The sequence below is a fragment of the Channa argus genome, chromosome 5, assembly GCF_033026475.1.
Source record: "Channa argus isolate prfri chromosome 5, Channa argus male v1.0, whole genome shotgun sequence".
Taxonomy (NCBI): domain Eukaryota; kingdom Metazoa; phylum Chordata; class Actinopteri; order Anabantiformes; family Channidae; genus Channa; species Channa argus.
In genome coordinates this window covers 1907941-1925101 of record NC_090201.1, presented here as the reverse complement: position 1 = coordinate 1925101, position 17161 = coordinate 1907941, and the positions used below count along the sequence as shown (strand labels likewise).

At 39.7% G+C, this 17161-nt stretch overlaps 1 protein-coding gene across 2 annotated transcripts in view; it reads left to right on the top strand.

The window, feature by feature from the left end:
* The window catches only part of LOC137127369 (copine-9-like), a 147785-nt gene that overhangs the window by 88680 nt on the left and 41944 nt on the right, over positions 1-17161 (top strand). For both annotated transcript variants that reach the window (XM_067504257.1, XM_067504256.1), the window contains 2 exons: positions 14133-14196; positions 14685-14788. In XM_067504257.1, coding sequence (XP_067360358.1) covers positions 14133-14196; positions 14685-14788 — 168 coding nt within the window. The remainder of the gene's footprint in view (positions 1-14132; positions 14197-14684; positions 14789-17161) is intronic.

Here is a 17161-nt window from a genome sequence, read left to right as displayed (position 1 = left end):
TAGTAGCTCTGTGAGACTTTACTCAAGGCAGATGCACACTTGGAGGCTACGACTGTACAGCCAATTATGAATGTGATTTGGTTGGACTGGTTGGACATGGTTGGTCCTGGTCAGTGCCAATCTGGCCCCGTCAGAGACAGGGTAGTGCCTCTCACCTCTCTTATCACGATATTAATGAATATCGTGATAATACTATGTGTCAAATAATAATCTTGCCCTTGCACACCTCTACATTTGACTCACAGAAATTCAGCAGAGAATGTGAATAAGAATTCTAACCTGCTTTCATATGAGACATTGTGTACTTTTCAGTGTTTTCCTTTCTTTGAATGGTCAGTCTTTGTCTCGCTATGGGCCAAATCAGCACAGCGCTTCTCTAATTCACTTCTTTTTGCTCTCTGCTCTAAAACACATTGGTTCATCTCAGTACCAGGAGAAATAGACCCACAATGACCCCTGCACCAATTAAAACAGCTTTCATCACAAACATGTGGCAAACACAAACATGCATCCTAACCCATCCTCCTGATAAAGGCTAACTGATGTGTTTTATCTTTCATTACCTGGTCCAGACGGACACTAGAACAGGGCAAACATCTTCCTTCTTCTCTCATTTGCTTTGTCTTTATTTCTTACTCACATCTTAATATATGAGAAGATTTTTCTTCTTCCACATGCAATACTCTCCTCTACTGAGTTTTCTCTTCACTTTGTCCCTTCGCGCAGGTTGTTTTTATAATTACATTTCTATTTTCGGGGATTCCCTTCTAATGCTTGGCTGACTCAGTTTATTATGGCTTCACTTTGGCTTGTGGGTTTGTCCACCTACCACAAAACTTCAAACAGCCCGGTAATGAATTTCTACCAGCCACTCCTGATACCTAGAATGCTTTTAGGTCCTCATCTGGGGAATCAATTCAGTCCCCGCGTAAGAGGAACAAGCTCGATGCCTGCTGTTTTACACTAGGCTGCAAAATGTCTGGCTTGATGAACCCAACAGAAACATTTTAATTTGGACAAAGCAGAGATGTAACTACTGAAAAGACACTTTCTTTCCTGCCAGCTTTATACCAAGACCAATGGCAAACAGCGCAAACACACCATATTTCTGCAAGTAATGGGGCTGTAATGGGCAAACTGGCTGTTCAGATAGATTTGATTCAGTTCTAACTCTTGTTCTAACACTTTAAAAAAAAAGGAGGAAGGGGCACAACATTTGGAGTTACAAGCTAAGTTGCAAATCAAACATATTTGGCAGTTAGCGTTACAGGTTCTAATAAAAAGCAGCAGAACAAGGTGTGTGAATGAGTATTAGAATGTCAACAGTGTCAAATGAAATGTGAATGATGAAATGAACAATGTCAAATAAAAATCTTAATTTAAAATTGTTTTGAAAAATAGTTATTTACTGGCAAAGATCACTGGTTGAATCTTTTTTGGTAAGAACAGAAGTTTGTGTGTCTGTGTTGTGTAGTAAAGGGTAAGTGGTGGGGGAAAAAAGACAAGTTATACAAGTATATACCCGAATGTACAAAGGTATATAGAGCCAAGTTATTTTCTTCGATCGCCCAGATTTAACTGAAGGTTTAGAAAACGCTGCAGTTTGAACTGCTGAGCTGCTCGTTTGACTCTGTCCGAGTTCATCTCTCTGCTCGATTAGTCCTATAGTCATGGAGTACAGAATATTCACTAAATCTTCCAAGATCACCTTGCAAAAGTCATCATTAAGTCACTGAAATGTGCTCAAATGTTTGCTCTTCACTGTCCCGAAGGTGGTGATGATCCACAAGCAAACTACAACCACATATATTGTATATAACCTTGCGCTTGCAGTTCAGTTGCTCCTTTTTGTTCTGTCAACATCAATACATAGATCGATTGTTAATGTTTGTGAATCGATTCTTCTAGTTGCTATGAAATGTGGGTATCAAGGGTAAATACAAAAGAAGGATTTCCTTTCTGCTTTCAATTCTAATAGCACTGTCCCGCTAAAGACATGGATTCTCATGCAAGCTGGAGTCTCGGACAGCCAATCTCTTGCTTGAAATTGGTGCCCTGCAGCCACTGCTGGACACAAGGAGTGTTCAGCGAATTATTTTCACCTGCAAGGCCATTCTGTCTCGCAGTGTGTTAAGTCTTGAAATTCACGCAGCTATTGAAAACATCCCAGTGTTTTGACTGATTAGATCTGTCTGCACGGAAAGAAATCATCTGCACTATGTCATCTAGTGCAAAACAGGTACACCCTCACCTTCTTCTGCTAAATTTAAGCCTTTTAATGTCAGCGTAACAAAACGACACATATTATAAATGACTTTATTACTTATCACAAATTTGGTTGCGTGTTGTCGACGGAGATCTGGCTGCTTCAGAATGTGTAGTGAATGAGGCCACACCTCATTGCAATTCTTACTTTTAGAAGCCAAAGTCTGTTGGGCTCAGTGGTGGTGTGGCTTTAATCTGTTCCAGTTCACTGAAATGCAGCTTTGTCTTTCTTATATTTTAGATTCTTAGCCTTTTCATTGAACAGAAGTTAACCCAATTTTGTATTTTGTGCTTAATATATATGATGTCGTCTATTGCTGTCCAATGTGAACTACACATTATCTCAAATGGTATTATTCACACTTGCTTTTAAACCACCAAAGAAATTCCTGAAAAAAATTATTCTATATAAAATATATTCTTTTTTAAATATTAGAATTCAAAATGTTGTGAACTCCAGAAATTTAATGTGCTATAAATCAAAATCACATCCACGTTGACTTGTTCTGAGTTATGTTACTGTCACATTTTCATGTAAATCCTGTGTCCGACATCAATTACTTTGACCTTTACCTACTAAACTGTTAAAAGACAATAATGGGAGCTTGGTGATATAGCCAAAAAATGTAATCTTTATTTTTCAGTGTTTTGGACAATTCACAATTTTTCACTAAAAGTATAACAACTGAAGCAGCTGTGTTACAATAAATCTAACACCCACCCATAATCACAACATACTGGGCTATGAATGCCTCCAAAGCACAAGTGACCTACTCTCTGTAATGTCCCCGAATGCAACAATGCAGCCGCACACCTTCATACAGTTGTTAACAGGTAGCGAACCCTATGAAGCCATTGTAAGTTTCTGTTAATGGGAGGCCAGCACACAAAGACAAGGGACAGACAGAGGAGATGGGATGTCGAGCCTTTCCACATCGCTAAGGTAACGTGAGTAGCTTTCGTGGATTTCATTTCTCTTCAACCCCTGCTGTGGCCGCCCTTAACTCTCCCTTATTGACTAGCAAGCCAACACACATGCAAGTGTCTCCAAGGAAGAAATGACAACTGACTTTAGTTAGTTGTTAGTTTAGTCAATTTTGTTTCTGTATTTTAAGATGCTCCATAACTTTACCAGAGGATATTGTGGTGCATAATATTAAATGATAATGACTTACTGAGTCTACTAGCACGAGGAGCGGATTCCTACCTACCATAGTTATGGGGCTGATTACAACAGATATTGGCCTCTGAATGGGCTGATGACATCCAAAGCTGGTGTCAGTAGCCTGGTCTCCATGCCAATCTGTCTGTCTGTGAACAGGGCAGAAGGACAGCTGCTGGACAAACAGTTTTTGCCAAGCTGAATAAAAACCGCCTGTACACTAAGTCAGTACCATCAGTACCACGTGTCTGTTGTATGCAGTATTTACGCAGACTACGGTGGGGGGTGACCAAACAGTTTTCTAGTTATTTACTGTATTTTCCTTCTTTTTCCCAGTTTCAAACAACAGCAGGTCTTTATCATAATTATCAAATGTGAGCGCATCTGGTCATGTTTTGTAGAGAAGATGAAACAAGTATTTCTCTACAGCTTCTGATAACCACTGTGTGTCACACACAGTGTGTTTTGGTGCACAGACTTTCCACCCCTGGCAATGACAAATATTATGGGGGGACATGTCCCCTGGTCCCCTGTGTTCCACTTTTCTGTGACCTTCTCAACTCCTTTTGTATCTTTATCTACATTTGCTCTGTCTGTATTTGTGCATGATTGCACAAATGGTGTTGAATGGTGAAAAGGTGAGATGCCTCACACACTAGACAACTCTTTCCTCAGTTTCTTTCTGTTCTTCCAACTAATTATCAACCTGACTCACATCTCTTATGTTGGAGCCTGAGTAACTCCAAATCCAGGCCACTTACCTCCTGTTCTCGCTCCATCATCTGCACTTATTCATTGAGAGCGGTGTAATTAAATGTGCTGCTCCTACTGTCAGTTTGCCCTTTGCCCTGTCATCCCCATCAGAAGGTGAAGAACAACTATTTCCAGCAGCTGAATTTCTAGCACCTTTTAGTTAGAGCCAAGGCTACTGCAACTGAACATACTGTGTACTTGGACTGTGAGGTTCAAATGTCTTGAGCAGGCCCTTTCTGATAGCCACATGTCACCAAAGACTCAACCATGACAACCCTAATCCCATTTCCCTAGAGAATTTGTTTGCTTTCACAAGTTCAGCCTCATAATGAAAATGTGTGACCACATATAAGCTGGAGGAAACTAAACTGGTATACTAACCTAACACTCTTCATGCTCTCGGGGACACAAGGCCACATTGAGCTCCATCCATCCTCACTGCCCATAGCAAGATATTGAGTCTCCTCCCCAAAATTAAGTTCAGCTTGGCTGTCTCATTAGTTGATGTCCAGAGGCAGTCTGCTAACATTCATTTAATCCACTTATCCACTACGTTTGGTCACAAGCATCAGCATGGGATCAGACACCAACAACATCAACAATTGAGGCATCTCACAAAAGACTGTGATGGTACAAAAACTGCGGGGTTGATGGACGACTTGCTCTACCTCTTGCACCACAGTCGTCACATATGTTTTACCACCAGGGAGCTTAAGTTCATCAAGGTCTCTGGCTCTAATCCACGTGGGATTGGCAAAATTGATGTGCTGCATGGACCGGAGGTCAGAGTCATACCAACTTGTTTAAGCAGAAAATCAATAGCTGGTTTGACATTTTTTATAGGGGTTAGAGATGAGAGGCGATTCTATGTGAGCACTAGATCTCAGAGTTACTACTTGGACGGGCTGAGAGAGTGATGGGCAAAGACAAGTAAGTGTGGAACATTTAGCATGAAGGCATAAGCGTAGAGTGTGGTTCTTACTAAAATGAGGTAGGGGATGGATTTGATGGATTAACAAGAACTATATGGTAGCTCACGTAGCATAAGTGGCTGCTGCTAGCATTTCCGCAGGGAATGCTGCATGATAAAATTTATTATTTTTTGTTTGTGCACTTGTAACATAACAAAATGTGGAAAAGGTTAATTGGTGTGAATACTTTCTGGATGCACTGTACATTTTATATTAAAACCAGCATGTGGCGGATCAGTGTACATACATGAAGCTCGTGTTATTAAAGTTATTTTGTTGCATAAGCTGTTTAAAAAAACTAAAGCAAAACATGAGAATGAATTGTAAACATGAATTCAAAAAACATGAAACATGATTATGAGTTATAAAACAGCCATGTAAAACCTGCTCTGTTATCTGGATTCTTCAGAATTCAGCTATTATTTTTACCCATCACATCACCATGGCAATCGGCAGTAAACCCAGGGTCACTGATGTGGCACTGCTCCTAGAGCCATCACCCTGTTCACAGAGGACCTCTCGATCTCTCAGTGCTGATTGGAAATGATTAGGATTGCTCTGCGTGGAGTAAACTGCTGGAGGCCATCACTGCAGCCTGATGACAGACCGAAGGGAGAGGGCTCCATTTTCACTACTTAAAGAAGAATGTAGCTACATTATTTAGCATTGCACCAAAGTGATCAACAATTGATCAACAACCATGTAGCAAGTCATCCTAACCCACAGAAAATCAACTGCACCTTCAATATAGTTGATTCAAATTTTCGTTGTTTTTCAATATGAAGACTAGAGCTGTGCTATAATTTTTCAATTTTCAATTCAACTTTATTTATATAGCGCCAATTCACAACAAAGTCATCTCAGGGCACTTTACAGAATAAAGCTGAATTGAAAATTGAAAATGTGTGATGTGTGAAGACCTGCAACAGTATACAGCTTCTAATGATACTGATGTTGCCATCTTCATTACTACAAAGCCAACTGTAGCTTCTTAATTTCTTCCATTATGTTACCTGCACATTTGCTATCAGTGCTGAAAAGCAACATCCTAAATAAAATGATTTACTGTTGGTTTACTGCTTGATCGTTTGTGGTACTGTTTGTCCTCTAAGTTAACTTATGGACTTCAGAAAAGTGGATGTTGAAGTTCAGAGTTTAATTATGGCCTGATCAGTCTTTGGGTGGTGGCAGAGTGCTAATCTGATAGTTAATGTGCTGTAGCTAATTACATTAGCTAATTTACTTAACCAAGGATGAGAACAAATTTAAAGCCTCTTCCCCACCAAGTCTGATAAAGTTTATTTCTTATCTCTCCAGGTGAATGAGGTGATGCAGCACGAGCGATACATTGAACAACTATGTTCAATGTTTATTAGAATTTATTAAACCAATAAATTGCTCTGTTTTTTACAGACCTGCCATCACATTCTCACACCAAACACTACCCACTGGGCAGCTTACCCCAAAACTATTCATCCTTAGGGGCTTTTTCTCTGTTTGCAGATAATAAAAGCCACTTGACTTGACTTGCACTGCCAGTAGGAAGAATGAAGTGACTTAAACATTTTTTGTAGCCCTATATTCATCTGTGGTGAGGCTGCAAAAAAAAACAAAAAACAATCATGTTAAAATCCTGTGTTTTTACTTGCTCTAGCTGGTCCACCAGGTGCGACTATTGCCGATACTTTTGGTTAATGCATATTTCCGTTCTCGACATCAGTCGAGACACGTTCCTCTGGCTTGATGATGAATCTTCTTGAATTTACACAGAGACACTTTTTCTCAGTTTTTTCATTGTTACTTTGACCTCATTCTGCTTATTACTTGCAGTATAATGGTGTAACATGAATATTTATTGTGATGCTTCTGTCTTGGCCTGGTTTTTCCTTGAATAAAACGTTTTTTAATCTCAGTAGGGCTAACCTGGTTAAAATAAATTATGCATTTGATTTGCCTTTAATTAATAATAGAACCAAGTATAGTTCAGGTTCAAATGAAATGATAAGATCAGTAAAATGATTATTGCAGTGTAGATCTACTACTCTCCTTTCGGCTTTATCCCGTGAGTTCGGGGTCACCACAGCGGATCATTGTCCGCATGTTGATTTGGCACAGTTTTTACGCCGGATGCCCTTCCTGACGCAACCCTCCCCAATTTCTACCGGGCTTGGACCAGCACTGCATCGCTGGGGAGGGGGAATGGGCTGTTAGGGGTTCAGGGTCTTGCCCATTGACACTTCGACATATAGCCAGGGCCGGGGATCGAACCACTCACCCTTTGGTCCGTAAGCAACTGCCTTTACCAACTGAGCTATAGCCGCCCCACTGTAGGCCAGTGTAGATATATCAACATAAAAACTGTAGAAAGAGGCTTCAGAGGAAGAAAAGTTACACTGTACCAGTTCTGACAAAGTTTAAGTTAGTTAGACTTCGTAACATTTCCAGATTTCCAGATAAATACATATAAAGATAAATAAATAAATAAATAAAACTCAGAGCTTCACTGCATTCAGTTACTGTGCATTTGGCTGACATATTTTATTGATGGCACTTGAAGTGCTATTTAATCTTAGCTGCTGAATATTAGATGACTATTGTTAATGATCTGCAATCTGATGTAGAATACTGCTAAAGGAGATCTGACAAGCTGTGCCCATTTCTCAGCTTTGTATGTCAGTCGCTGAAACCTTGAGTCAAAGATTCAGATTGGAATTACAGTTTTGCACATACTGATATGCAAGTTAAACATATTGTTTATTTGTCAAAGGCATTTCAAAAAACATCTTTCTGTAGCTAGTGATGATTTTGTATGATGATTTACAAGAAAATACGCTTAAAGAAAAATGAATGTTCTTGGTAATAACTCGGGTTATTCTTGTTTTTCTATGATAAGACTGTGTTGTGGTCTTATTTGTAGCTGCAGCCTGGAACATTGCAACAATTTCTGTCCAAAAGGAAACAAAGCATAAAGAAATCAGAAAAATCAGTAAGATTAGAAAGACGACCTACTGCGTGCAGAAATGTGAGTACAACCAAAATGTTTGTAATAAACCCTCTTTGCACCAGACAACTGTGAAGTATTGTAGTCAAATAGGTGTTTACAATACACAGTTTGATGAGAGAGTACCATCTTTTAAAATGTTCTCTTCCAAATATACTTATTTGATCCTCACAGGAGTTACAGTAACAGAACTTTTTTTTTTTTTTTTTGTTTGGCCTCCCTTGGTTGGTCCAGACCATTGGACTTTTCAGTATGGTCTGAATCAAAAAGGCCGGTATAAAAGGTGCCTTGGTCCCCACTCTGGACAAAAGAACCAGAATTTACTCTGGTTCTTTTAAAAATCAATTAAATACCATTTTTTTGAAAAATACATTTTTCAGTCCAGATCATACAGAACAAAAGTTCTGTTTCTAGTATGAGAGAGGGTTTTTGAGGTCTGAGGAAGGAAAAAAAAAGATTCCTTTCCTTTCTCTTTCTTTTTAAATGGAAAGGACTGTCTGCCAAATTGGCAATAGACGAGCATCAGATGCATTCTCTATAAACCAGTCATGTGAAATATAGGGATACAAAGGCCATGTGGGCGATGGTGACAGGACAGAGGTACAGTATGTATGTCATCTAAAAATATTTTGTGCACTTGCAATTCTGTAATTTGACACAAAATCTAGTTGGATCAACTGTATACAAGAATAATTCTCAAGCAGAGCTACAATCAGATCCATTATAATTTTATTTCACTGTGTCTTGGTAGCAAACAGGAGAATACAGTCAAGAAATACTAGTTTACATTTGTTCCTACTTATCTGTGATCACTGTGAGCAGGTCAGCAGTGTAGGCCTGGGCAATGGCAGGCTGCACACTGGAGTAACGCTGGCTGCAGCAGACAATGAGATGATGCCAAAGAAATTTCATGTTAACTCATGGAAATGGTTTGGTTTTGAGGTTGGTTATGCAACAGACCACTGTGTAAAGTTTGTCAAAACTTCCAAGTGGCAGCAAAAAACCAGCATGTGACACAGAAGTACAAGTGTGTGTGTGTGTGTGTTTGTGTGTCTCTTTAGAATCGGATGCTACTTCCTGTCCCAGTTCCAAAACCACAGCTAAAAATTAGAAACGCTGCCTCACTTTCCTGTGTCACCCTGCATGATAAAACAGGAAAAATGTTGTTAGTTGTAATAGGCATCGTGAATATGTGTTTCTCCAGACCCAGACCACAAGAGGTGCTTTATTTCTTCATAGGAATACATAGTGACTTCCCTGTTAGTACTGTTTTTATTTTTATGGTTGCACAACACTTCTCTAAAGTATACGTTAAAGAAGACAATTGTATAGTTTATAGATATAAAGTAATCAGTGTAATCAAATGTGTAAATCATATTGTTGTCGTGGCAATAATGCTTTTCAAATACTTCTTTTGAGCAGTTTTTGGTTTGGTGAACCCTGTTTCATTTATTTGGGGGTTTCTGACACCAACACAGGATACAAATTACACAAAGGGTCAAAACTACACATTCAAGATCCATAAATTTCAGTAAATTTCACTTTTTGTAGACTTTTGGTAGCCATCAAAAAAACACCTACTGACCACTGTTCATGACAGATTTGGAGCTGAAATAGTGCTGGGCAATATATATATATATATATATATATATATATATATATATATATATATATATATATATATATATATATATATATATATATATATATATATATATATATAAATGTTTTAACTTATTTGAATTTATTTCGGGAAAAATGTTTAAAAAATGCATCAGCAGTTCTCTGGAGTTACAGTAATGTCAGCTATTCCTCTTCTTGGAGATGCTTGCATGTGTGATGGCTTTGCTAGACAACAATCTGGAGTAATCTATGCCAGAGGATGTGAAGACAATGGAATCAGATCAAATCTGTGTAGTCATTTCATAAGAGTTTAAATAATACATGAATTTTGAATAATGAATCTCGAGACTGTCACAGTCATAGCAACCGAGCAAAGCAGTGAAATTTGGATTCTTCGTTTTTGTTTTGAGTTTGTGTCAATTAAAGACATTTAGAACTTGAAGCACCACTAAATTAATAACTGAGAGAGTATGAGTGTAGTTTTGACGCTAAACGTAAAATTTTGAGCCCAAATAAATGAAACTGTGGCCAAATTCTCGGGGTTTTTGTTTATCAGAGATGTAAGTTGTAACATCATTCTGCCTCAGTAAAAACAAACTAACAAATAAACTTTTCAGAGATGTCATTTAAAGTGATAAGTGTAAACGTTCATTTGCATCTGTAGGAGATAAAAGATGCTGTATTTCGGACTATGGGAAGAAACTTAAGTAATCAGATGAAAAAATAATCTTTGGTACTTTTTCTCAGCTTTTCTTTTTTTTTCGTTGTTTATTGCTGTGTTTGTTTAGAGTTGTGTAACGGTGTGTGTGTGTGTGTGTGTGTGGTATTGTATAATGTGTGGGACTGGGGACCTACATCAGACAGGGGAAGACGTGGGAGAAGTAAAAGAAAGGTGTAGGAAAACTTGTGCTAAAGGACACACAATCATGTATCTTGCTACACACACAGACTCCCTTTGATTCCCAGCTTTAAGGTATTTTTCTCATCTTCACTGTATCGATTTCTTCCATCCTTCTGTGTAGTGTGTTCTGTGTAGTCAAGGTAGCTGCAGCTTTACCTCTGCTGAGCTTTTAGCAGCAGTGCTGCTCGGAGATGAGTAGCACCATCTATGACAAGTGTGTGTGAATGTATAAGTGTGTGTAACGCTGCAGGTTTCCATTCCGTCTTTGTAATCATGCAGAAGTCATTATCAGAGAGATTGTTGCCTGCACATGCTCATAAATCACTGTTAGGGACATGAGAGATTGATTACAACGAAAGCCAAACGGAGAGGACGTCGGTAAGAGTAAGATTTCATTTTAGTTTCAAGTGAGTTTTACCTGCCCTCGTGTGGCCGAGGCTACGTGACTGTGTTCACAAAAGTGGTGGCAGATTACAATGGTTCAAGGGCACAGGAATCATCCTCTCAAGGAAAATATATGATGTGTGTGTGTGTGTGTGTGTGTGTGTGTGTGCTGCTCTATCTTATGCAGTTCACTCTGGCATAATGGATTGTGTACAGTGGGATGTTTTTACAGTGGCATCCTTGAATCTCAGCCATTTTAATCACAGCGCAGCAGCAGGCTACTCGCAGCCGTGCAGGTTCAAGTGGATGGAACGAATCTCGGTGGCATCTTGCAGTTCAGAGCGCGACTCGCAGCCACAGGGAATTATCAAGTGGATGAAAGGTTTTTCAACTTGTTTTCTGGGTTTGATTTGACTAAGAATAATTTAATTAGGCAGCTTTTTCACGTCATTGTATAATCTCCTCTCTCTCACACAAACAAACACACACACACATCTCAAGCCTTTTGTAGACCACGAAGAGGAAATTTGACAAAAATACTTGATAAGTTAGCCTGAATGTGTACACAACAAAAACCTAAGCGATAATAAAATAGAACTATATAGTTTATCACAGGTTAAGACTTCAGAGTTCAGGTGCCCCAGGACATCAGAAACAACTAACAGCTGATGTGATGTCCACAAAAAAAAACAACCCACATCTAAGTGGGAGGGGGAGGGATGGGGAGGTGGCGCCTGCAGGTCAGTTTTCCACTTCACCTCAGTCCATTTTTAACGAGCTCAGGCTCGGAGAGGGTGGTGCTGTTTCTGCATGGAGGAGTTTGAACTTCATTTGTAGATGCAGAGACAAACAGTGGTTTTCGTGATGTTCTGAGTTCATAGCAATGATTTCCACTACAGAATCATGTCTGTTTTTAATGCAGTGCTGCCCGTTCACCTACGCAGTCTCTCACAGGGGATGAACCTCACCCCCTCCTTACAGACTCTGAGTTGTTTTTTGTACGCAATCATGGCATTGACCTGTTGCCAATTAATCTCATTACTTGCAAGAATATATTTAGCATTACACTCCTGTCCAGTCTTTCGCTTTTTCTGTACATTGTTTGCTTGCAGCAATTAGCTTTCAGTAAAAACAATTACATTTCTCAGTTTCAATGTTTCTCAGTCCCTGTAGTATTTACAATCCAAAATATTTTTTTTTTTAAATGTTCGGCAAATTGTTGCTCTTTTTATTTACATTTTGTGCAGTTTTTTGCAAACTGCATTAAAGGAGAGTCTGAAAAATCCATCTGTGATTTTAATATAGAAGGAAGTACAAGACCAACATCAGCAACAAAGTCCAGCTTGAAGGCAGAGCAGAAAACAGCACAGAGCCTCTGCAGTCCGGGGGGTCCTCCTTCTGAGAAATGATTTCAGGCCTCATTTTCTAATCTAGATCCCATCACAGTACAATTACAGAGATTGTTCCATAATCTATCACTGAATGAAAAGTCCAGTGTCCCTTGAAAGACATTAGGAGGCAGCAGCTCATCTATGATTAGATTGAAGAGAGTCTTCTTTTTCCCCCATATAAAGTATGATAATTATCAGTGGCATAGTGGCTCTGGGGTCAATACATCTGTCACAAATTGCTGTGATCAAAGTGAAGGATGGAAAGTGACAGTACGTGATCGGATTGGTAGATGAGGGCTATTGTGCTGTTTTGGCATTGATGCATTAATTAGAGAACCATTGGTCAATGTGGGGTCATCGGTGAGTGTCCGTTCCCCTAGTGCACGAGGGCAGACGAGGGCTGACAACGTTCCTTTTACAACTTCTTGTGTGACATAGAAGTAGATTAAGGCTTATACATGAACCAATAGTTTGCCTTCACTGCTAGTTCAATAATATCAGCTTTATTGTGTTTGTGCCTTCAAGATTAAAAAAAGCGACTTCAAAATAATAATGTATTCTGTGCTCAGTAGCTGTGTTTGCATTATCAATATAAGCAGGCATTAACAATATCTTTGGCTCAGCTTTACTTTTTCATAATCTGCCGCTCTGTGTGCCTGCTGAGTCCTGCATCCTTGCTCAAACCGCTCTCTCCAACTGGAAAATGAACCAAAATTACATCAAGGGCCTCTCACACCTAATGTGTTTGGCTTAGTAAAACTGAGCCCTGGGGCATTTTCCTGATACAGTGGTGTGAAAAGCTGGAAGCTGTTACAGTATTTTATGTCGTTTTATCACAATTTCTAAACTACTAATAAATACATCTACTGATCAGGAAAATGCAACCGCAAGTCCCAAGTCTGGATAAATGCAGAGGGTGGTGTCAGGAAGGGCATCCGACGTAAAACACATCCCAAATTAAAAATGCGAATCATGACTTTCACACCGAAAATGACTTCCATACCCGATCGGTCGTGGGACCCAGGTTATCAACAGTGCTGTTGACCTACAGGGTACCGGTGGAAATTGGACTACTGTTGGTCGAAGAAGGAGAGGAGGAAGGTGTGTTCGTAGGCAGAGACAGAAAAGGAAAGCTAAGAATGTAGGACTGACAGTAGGGACATTGAATGTTGGGACTATGACAGGGAAGACTAGAGAGTTGTGGTTTGGACATGTTCAGAAGAGAGACTGTGAATATATTGGTAGAAGGATGCTGAGGTTGGAGCTGCCAGGCAGGAGGTCTAGAGGAAGAACAAAGAGGAGATTTATGGATGTAGTGAGGGAGGACATGAAGTTAGTTGGTGTGAGAGAAGAGGATGCAGAGGACAGAGTTAGATGGAGGCACATGATTCGCTGTGGTGACTCCTGAAAGGGATCAGCCCAAAGGAAAAGAAGAAGATCAGGAAGCAACCTTTTCATGGATCTATGTAAATGTATGGAAATGATTTGGTAACCATGGTTACACATGAGTCTCTGATAAAGGAGATTTTCCCTGATCAGTCCGAACATTAAAGATCAGATAAATCTGCAGTGTGATGCGTTTGTATCCTGCTTGTATGGAGCACACCTGAAACAAAATTCCACGTCTCGCCCCCCCGCACCCCCCTCCCCTCCCTCCCTTCTTTCTTTTGATCTCTCTTAGTGGAATTCCCGGGAAGAAGTGTGGAACCATCATCTTCACAGCCGAGGAGCTCAGTAACTGCCGGGTTAGTATAACATCCTATTCAGCACACACTTTCTCCAGGCTGACACACACTCACACACATACAGTGATAGAAACTGTCCGAGACAGGGGTCTGAAAGTTAAGCACAGTCTGAATTCATGACACGTTCAGAATTGCAGGCTGAATTTAAATGGCCGTGCAGGCTTAAGAATTATTTGTTCATCTGCATCAAATGGTGGGAAAGTGAATTTTTACTTTTCCCCTCAAACTGTTGATGACAGTCGTTCGTAAATTATTTATGATGTCTCATTCTTTACTTTTTTTTTGCCATAGTAGGCAAATAATTAGACATTGCAAACAAAGAGAGAAGCACATGCAAGCTCCCATGACACACACAAATATTCTTACCATGATTTTATTGCATGAACGTTTGAATGCAAGCATAAGCAACCAAACCCATAAAGGTGTGAATATTAAGAAGGCATTTTCCTTACGGAATTAAGTTTAACCTCACGGCCTTGTTCTCCCAGGACATAGCTACCATGCAGTTCTGTGCCAACAAGCTGGACAAAAAGGACTTCTTCGGCAAGTCTGACCCTTTCCTCGTCTTCTACCGGAGTAATGAGGATGGGACGTAAGTGTGCATTTTTGTTAGACTCACTGTAAATCGCGATACAGTCGTTCTCTTATTCCCTGGATACCGAGGGCGAGTGTGCTGGTCCTCTGACGGAACTCATCCGCTGTTTAATGGCAGCAACTTCAAAACTGCCAGCAGATGTCTCTGTTGGATCTAGTCCCACGAGCTGTCTGAAAGCTTCTTGGCTGTCAGTTTGAAGAAAGGCTAATAGATTTGCTTGTCAATGACAGAAGCTGCTAATCTGTACTTACTGTAGATCACACAGATCACCCTCGCTGAGCCTGTGCCATTTCTGCTTTCTCACACTGAAGATTTTCACATTGTGCTTATTAACTGTTGGAGCTTCCTCAGAATACCTCCACAAACAGCAAAAAGATCCCACTTTTATATACTATAGCAAATGTAACTCAAACACAGAAATGTTGTGCATGAACATGTTTCCAAGGTAAAATCAAGATGTTTAAAATAAGGAGGTGGACAGATGAGGTGGTGGACAAAAGAACTCACATTTTCTCTGACTTAAAACTAAGAAAAGTAATAAAAGAAAGGAAAATTGGACTTTGATTGTTGATTCAAGATTTGGTTTTAAATAATAAAACTCAAGAAAATGACCCAGACTAAAATGACAAAGTATCCCAGTGCTTAACCTTTTACACATTTTTTTAATGTTACAGCCTTATTTCAAAATGAATCAAATTCATTATTTTCCTCAAAATTCTACAAACAATACCCCATAATCACAACGTGGAAAGCGTTTGTTTGAAATCTTTGCAAAACTATTAAAAATAAAAAACTCCTTCCTCAATCCTTCCTCACAACTCACTCCTTTCTTATCTTAGCTGTGTGCGTGGGGTTGTTGTCCTGCTGAAAGATGAACCATCAACCCAGTCTGAGGTCCAGACAACAGGTTTTCATCAAGGATGTCTCTGTACATTGCTGTTTTCCTCTTTCCCTCGATCCTGACTAGTCTCCCAGTTCCTGGTGCTGAAAAACATCTCCACATCATATCCTGCCACCACCGTGCTTTTTTGAGCGGTGCCGGGTTTCGTCCAGACATGACTCTTGCCATTCAGGCCAAAGAGTTCAATCTTTGTTTCACCAGAGCAGAGATATCTGTATCTCGTGGTCTGAGAGTCCTTCAGGCAGGCTGTCATGTGCCTTTTACTGAGGAGTTGTTTCCGTCTGGCCACTCTACCATACAGGCCTGATTGGTGGAGTGCTGCAGACATAGATGTTCTTCTGGAAAGAAAAACACTGGAGCTCTTTCAGAGTGACCATTGGGTTTTTGGTCACCTCCCTGACTAAGGCCCTTCTCTCTCAGTTGCTCAGTTTGGCCGGTGGGCCCGCTCTCCTGGTTGTTTCAAACTTCTTCCATTTACAGATGATGGAGGCCACTGGGCTCATTGGGAACTTAAATGCTGCAGAAACTTTTCTGTACCCTTACCCAGATCTGTGCCTCGATAAAATCCTGTCGCGGAGGTCTACACACCTCAGGACCTTGGACTTCATGGCTTGGTTTGTGCTCTGACATGCACTGTTAACTGTGGGACCTTATGTAGACAGGTGTATGCTTTTCCAAATCATGTCCAATCAAGTTGTAGAAATATCTCAAGGATGATCGGTGGATGCACTAGAGCTCAATTTTGAGTGTCATGGCAAAGGCTTATGTACATGTGATTTTGTTTTGTTTTTTATAATTTTATATACAATTGCAAAGATTTCAAACAAACACCTTTCACATTATGGAGTATTAATTGTAGAATTTTGAGAAAAATAATGACTTTCATCCATTTCGGAATAAGCCTGTAACATAACAAAATGTGGGAAATGTTAAGAATACGGGGAACACTTCCTGGATGCACTGTATTGTTGTACAATGATTTTATCACACAGAGCCATAGGAGACAATTTCAAAAAGTGGTCGTTAAGGTCATCAGACACTTATATAACTTGACCTAACACCTAAGCTGGTTCACTCATTATTCTCACTCTCCTTCTGTTCACTCTGTGTTTCAATTTCCTCTTGCAGCCACATCCAGGGAAGTTGGCTACATTCACATGGACCTTATACCTCTTCATATTTGCAGCTATAGTCACAGGGACATCAAACGGCTTGATGGTGGTCTTACAGCATTTATATTTAACAAGCTTTTCTATAAATTTCTTTCTGATATATTCATGGTCGGTGTGGTGGACACAATAATACCAAAAGGCAGACTGACTACATTAAAATAAACGGAATGATTTAAGACATATTGGACACTGATTACTGGAAAAAATAAAATAATGCAATAATCAGTGCTTCTTTTTTGAGGGAGGGTACCAACAAATTTGTTCACAGTACATGACTAATAACGAATAGTCGTGACA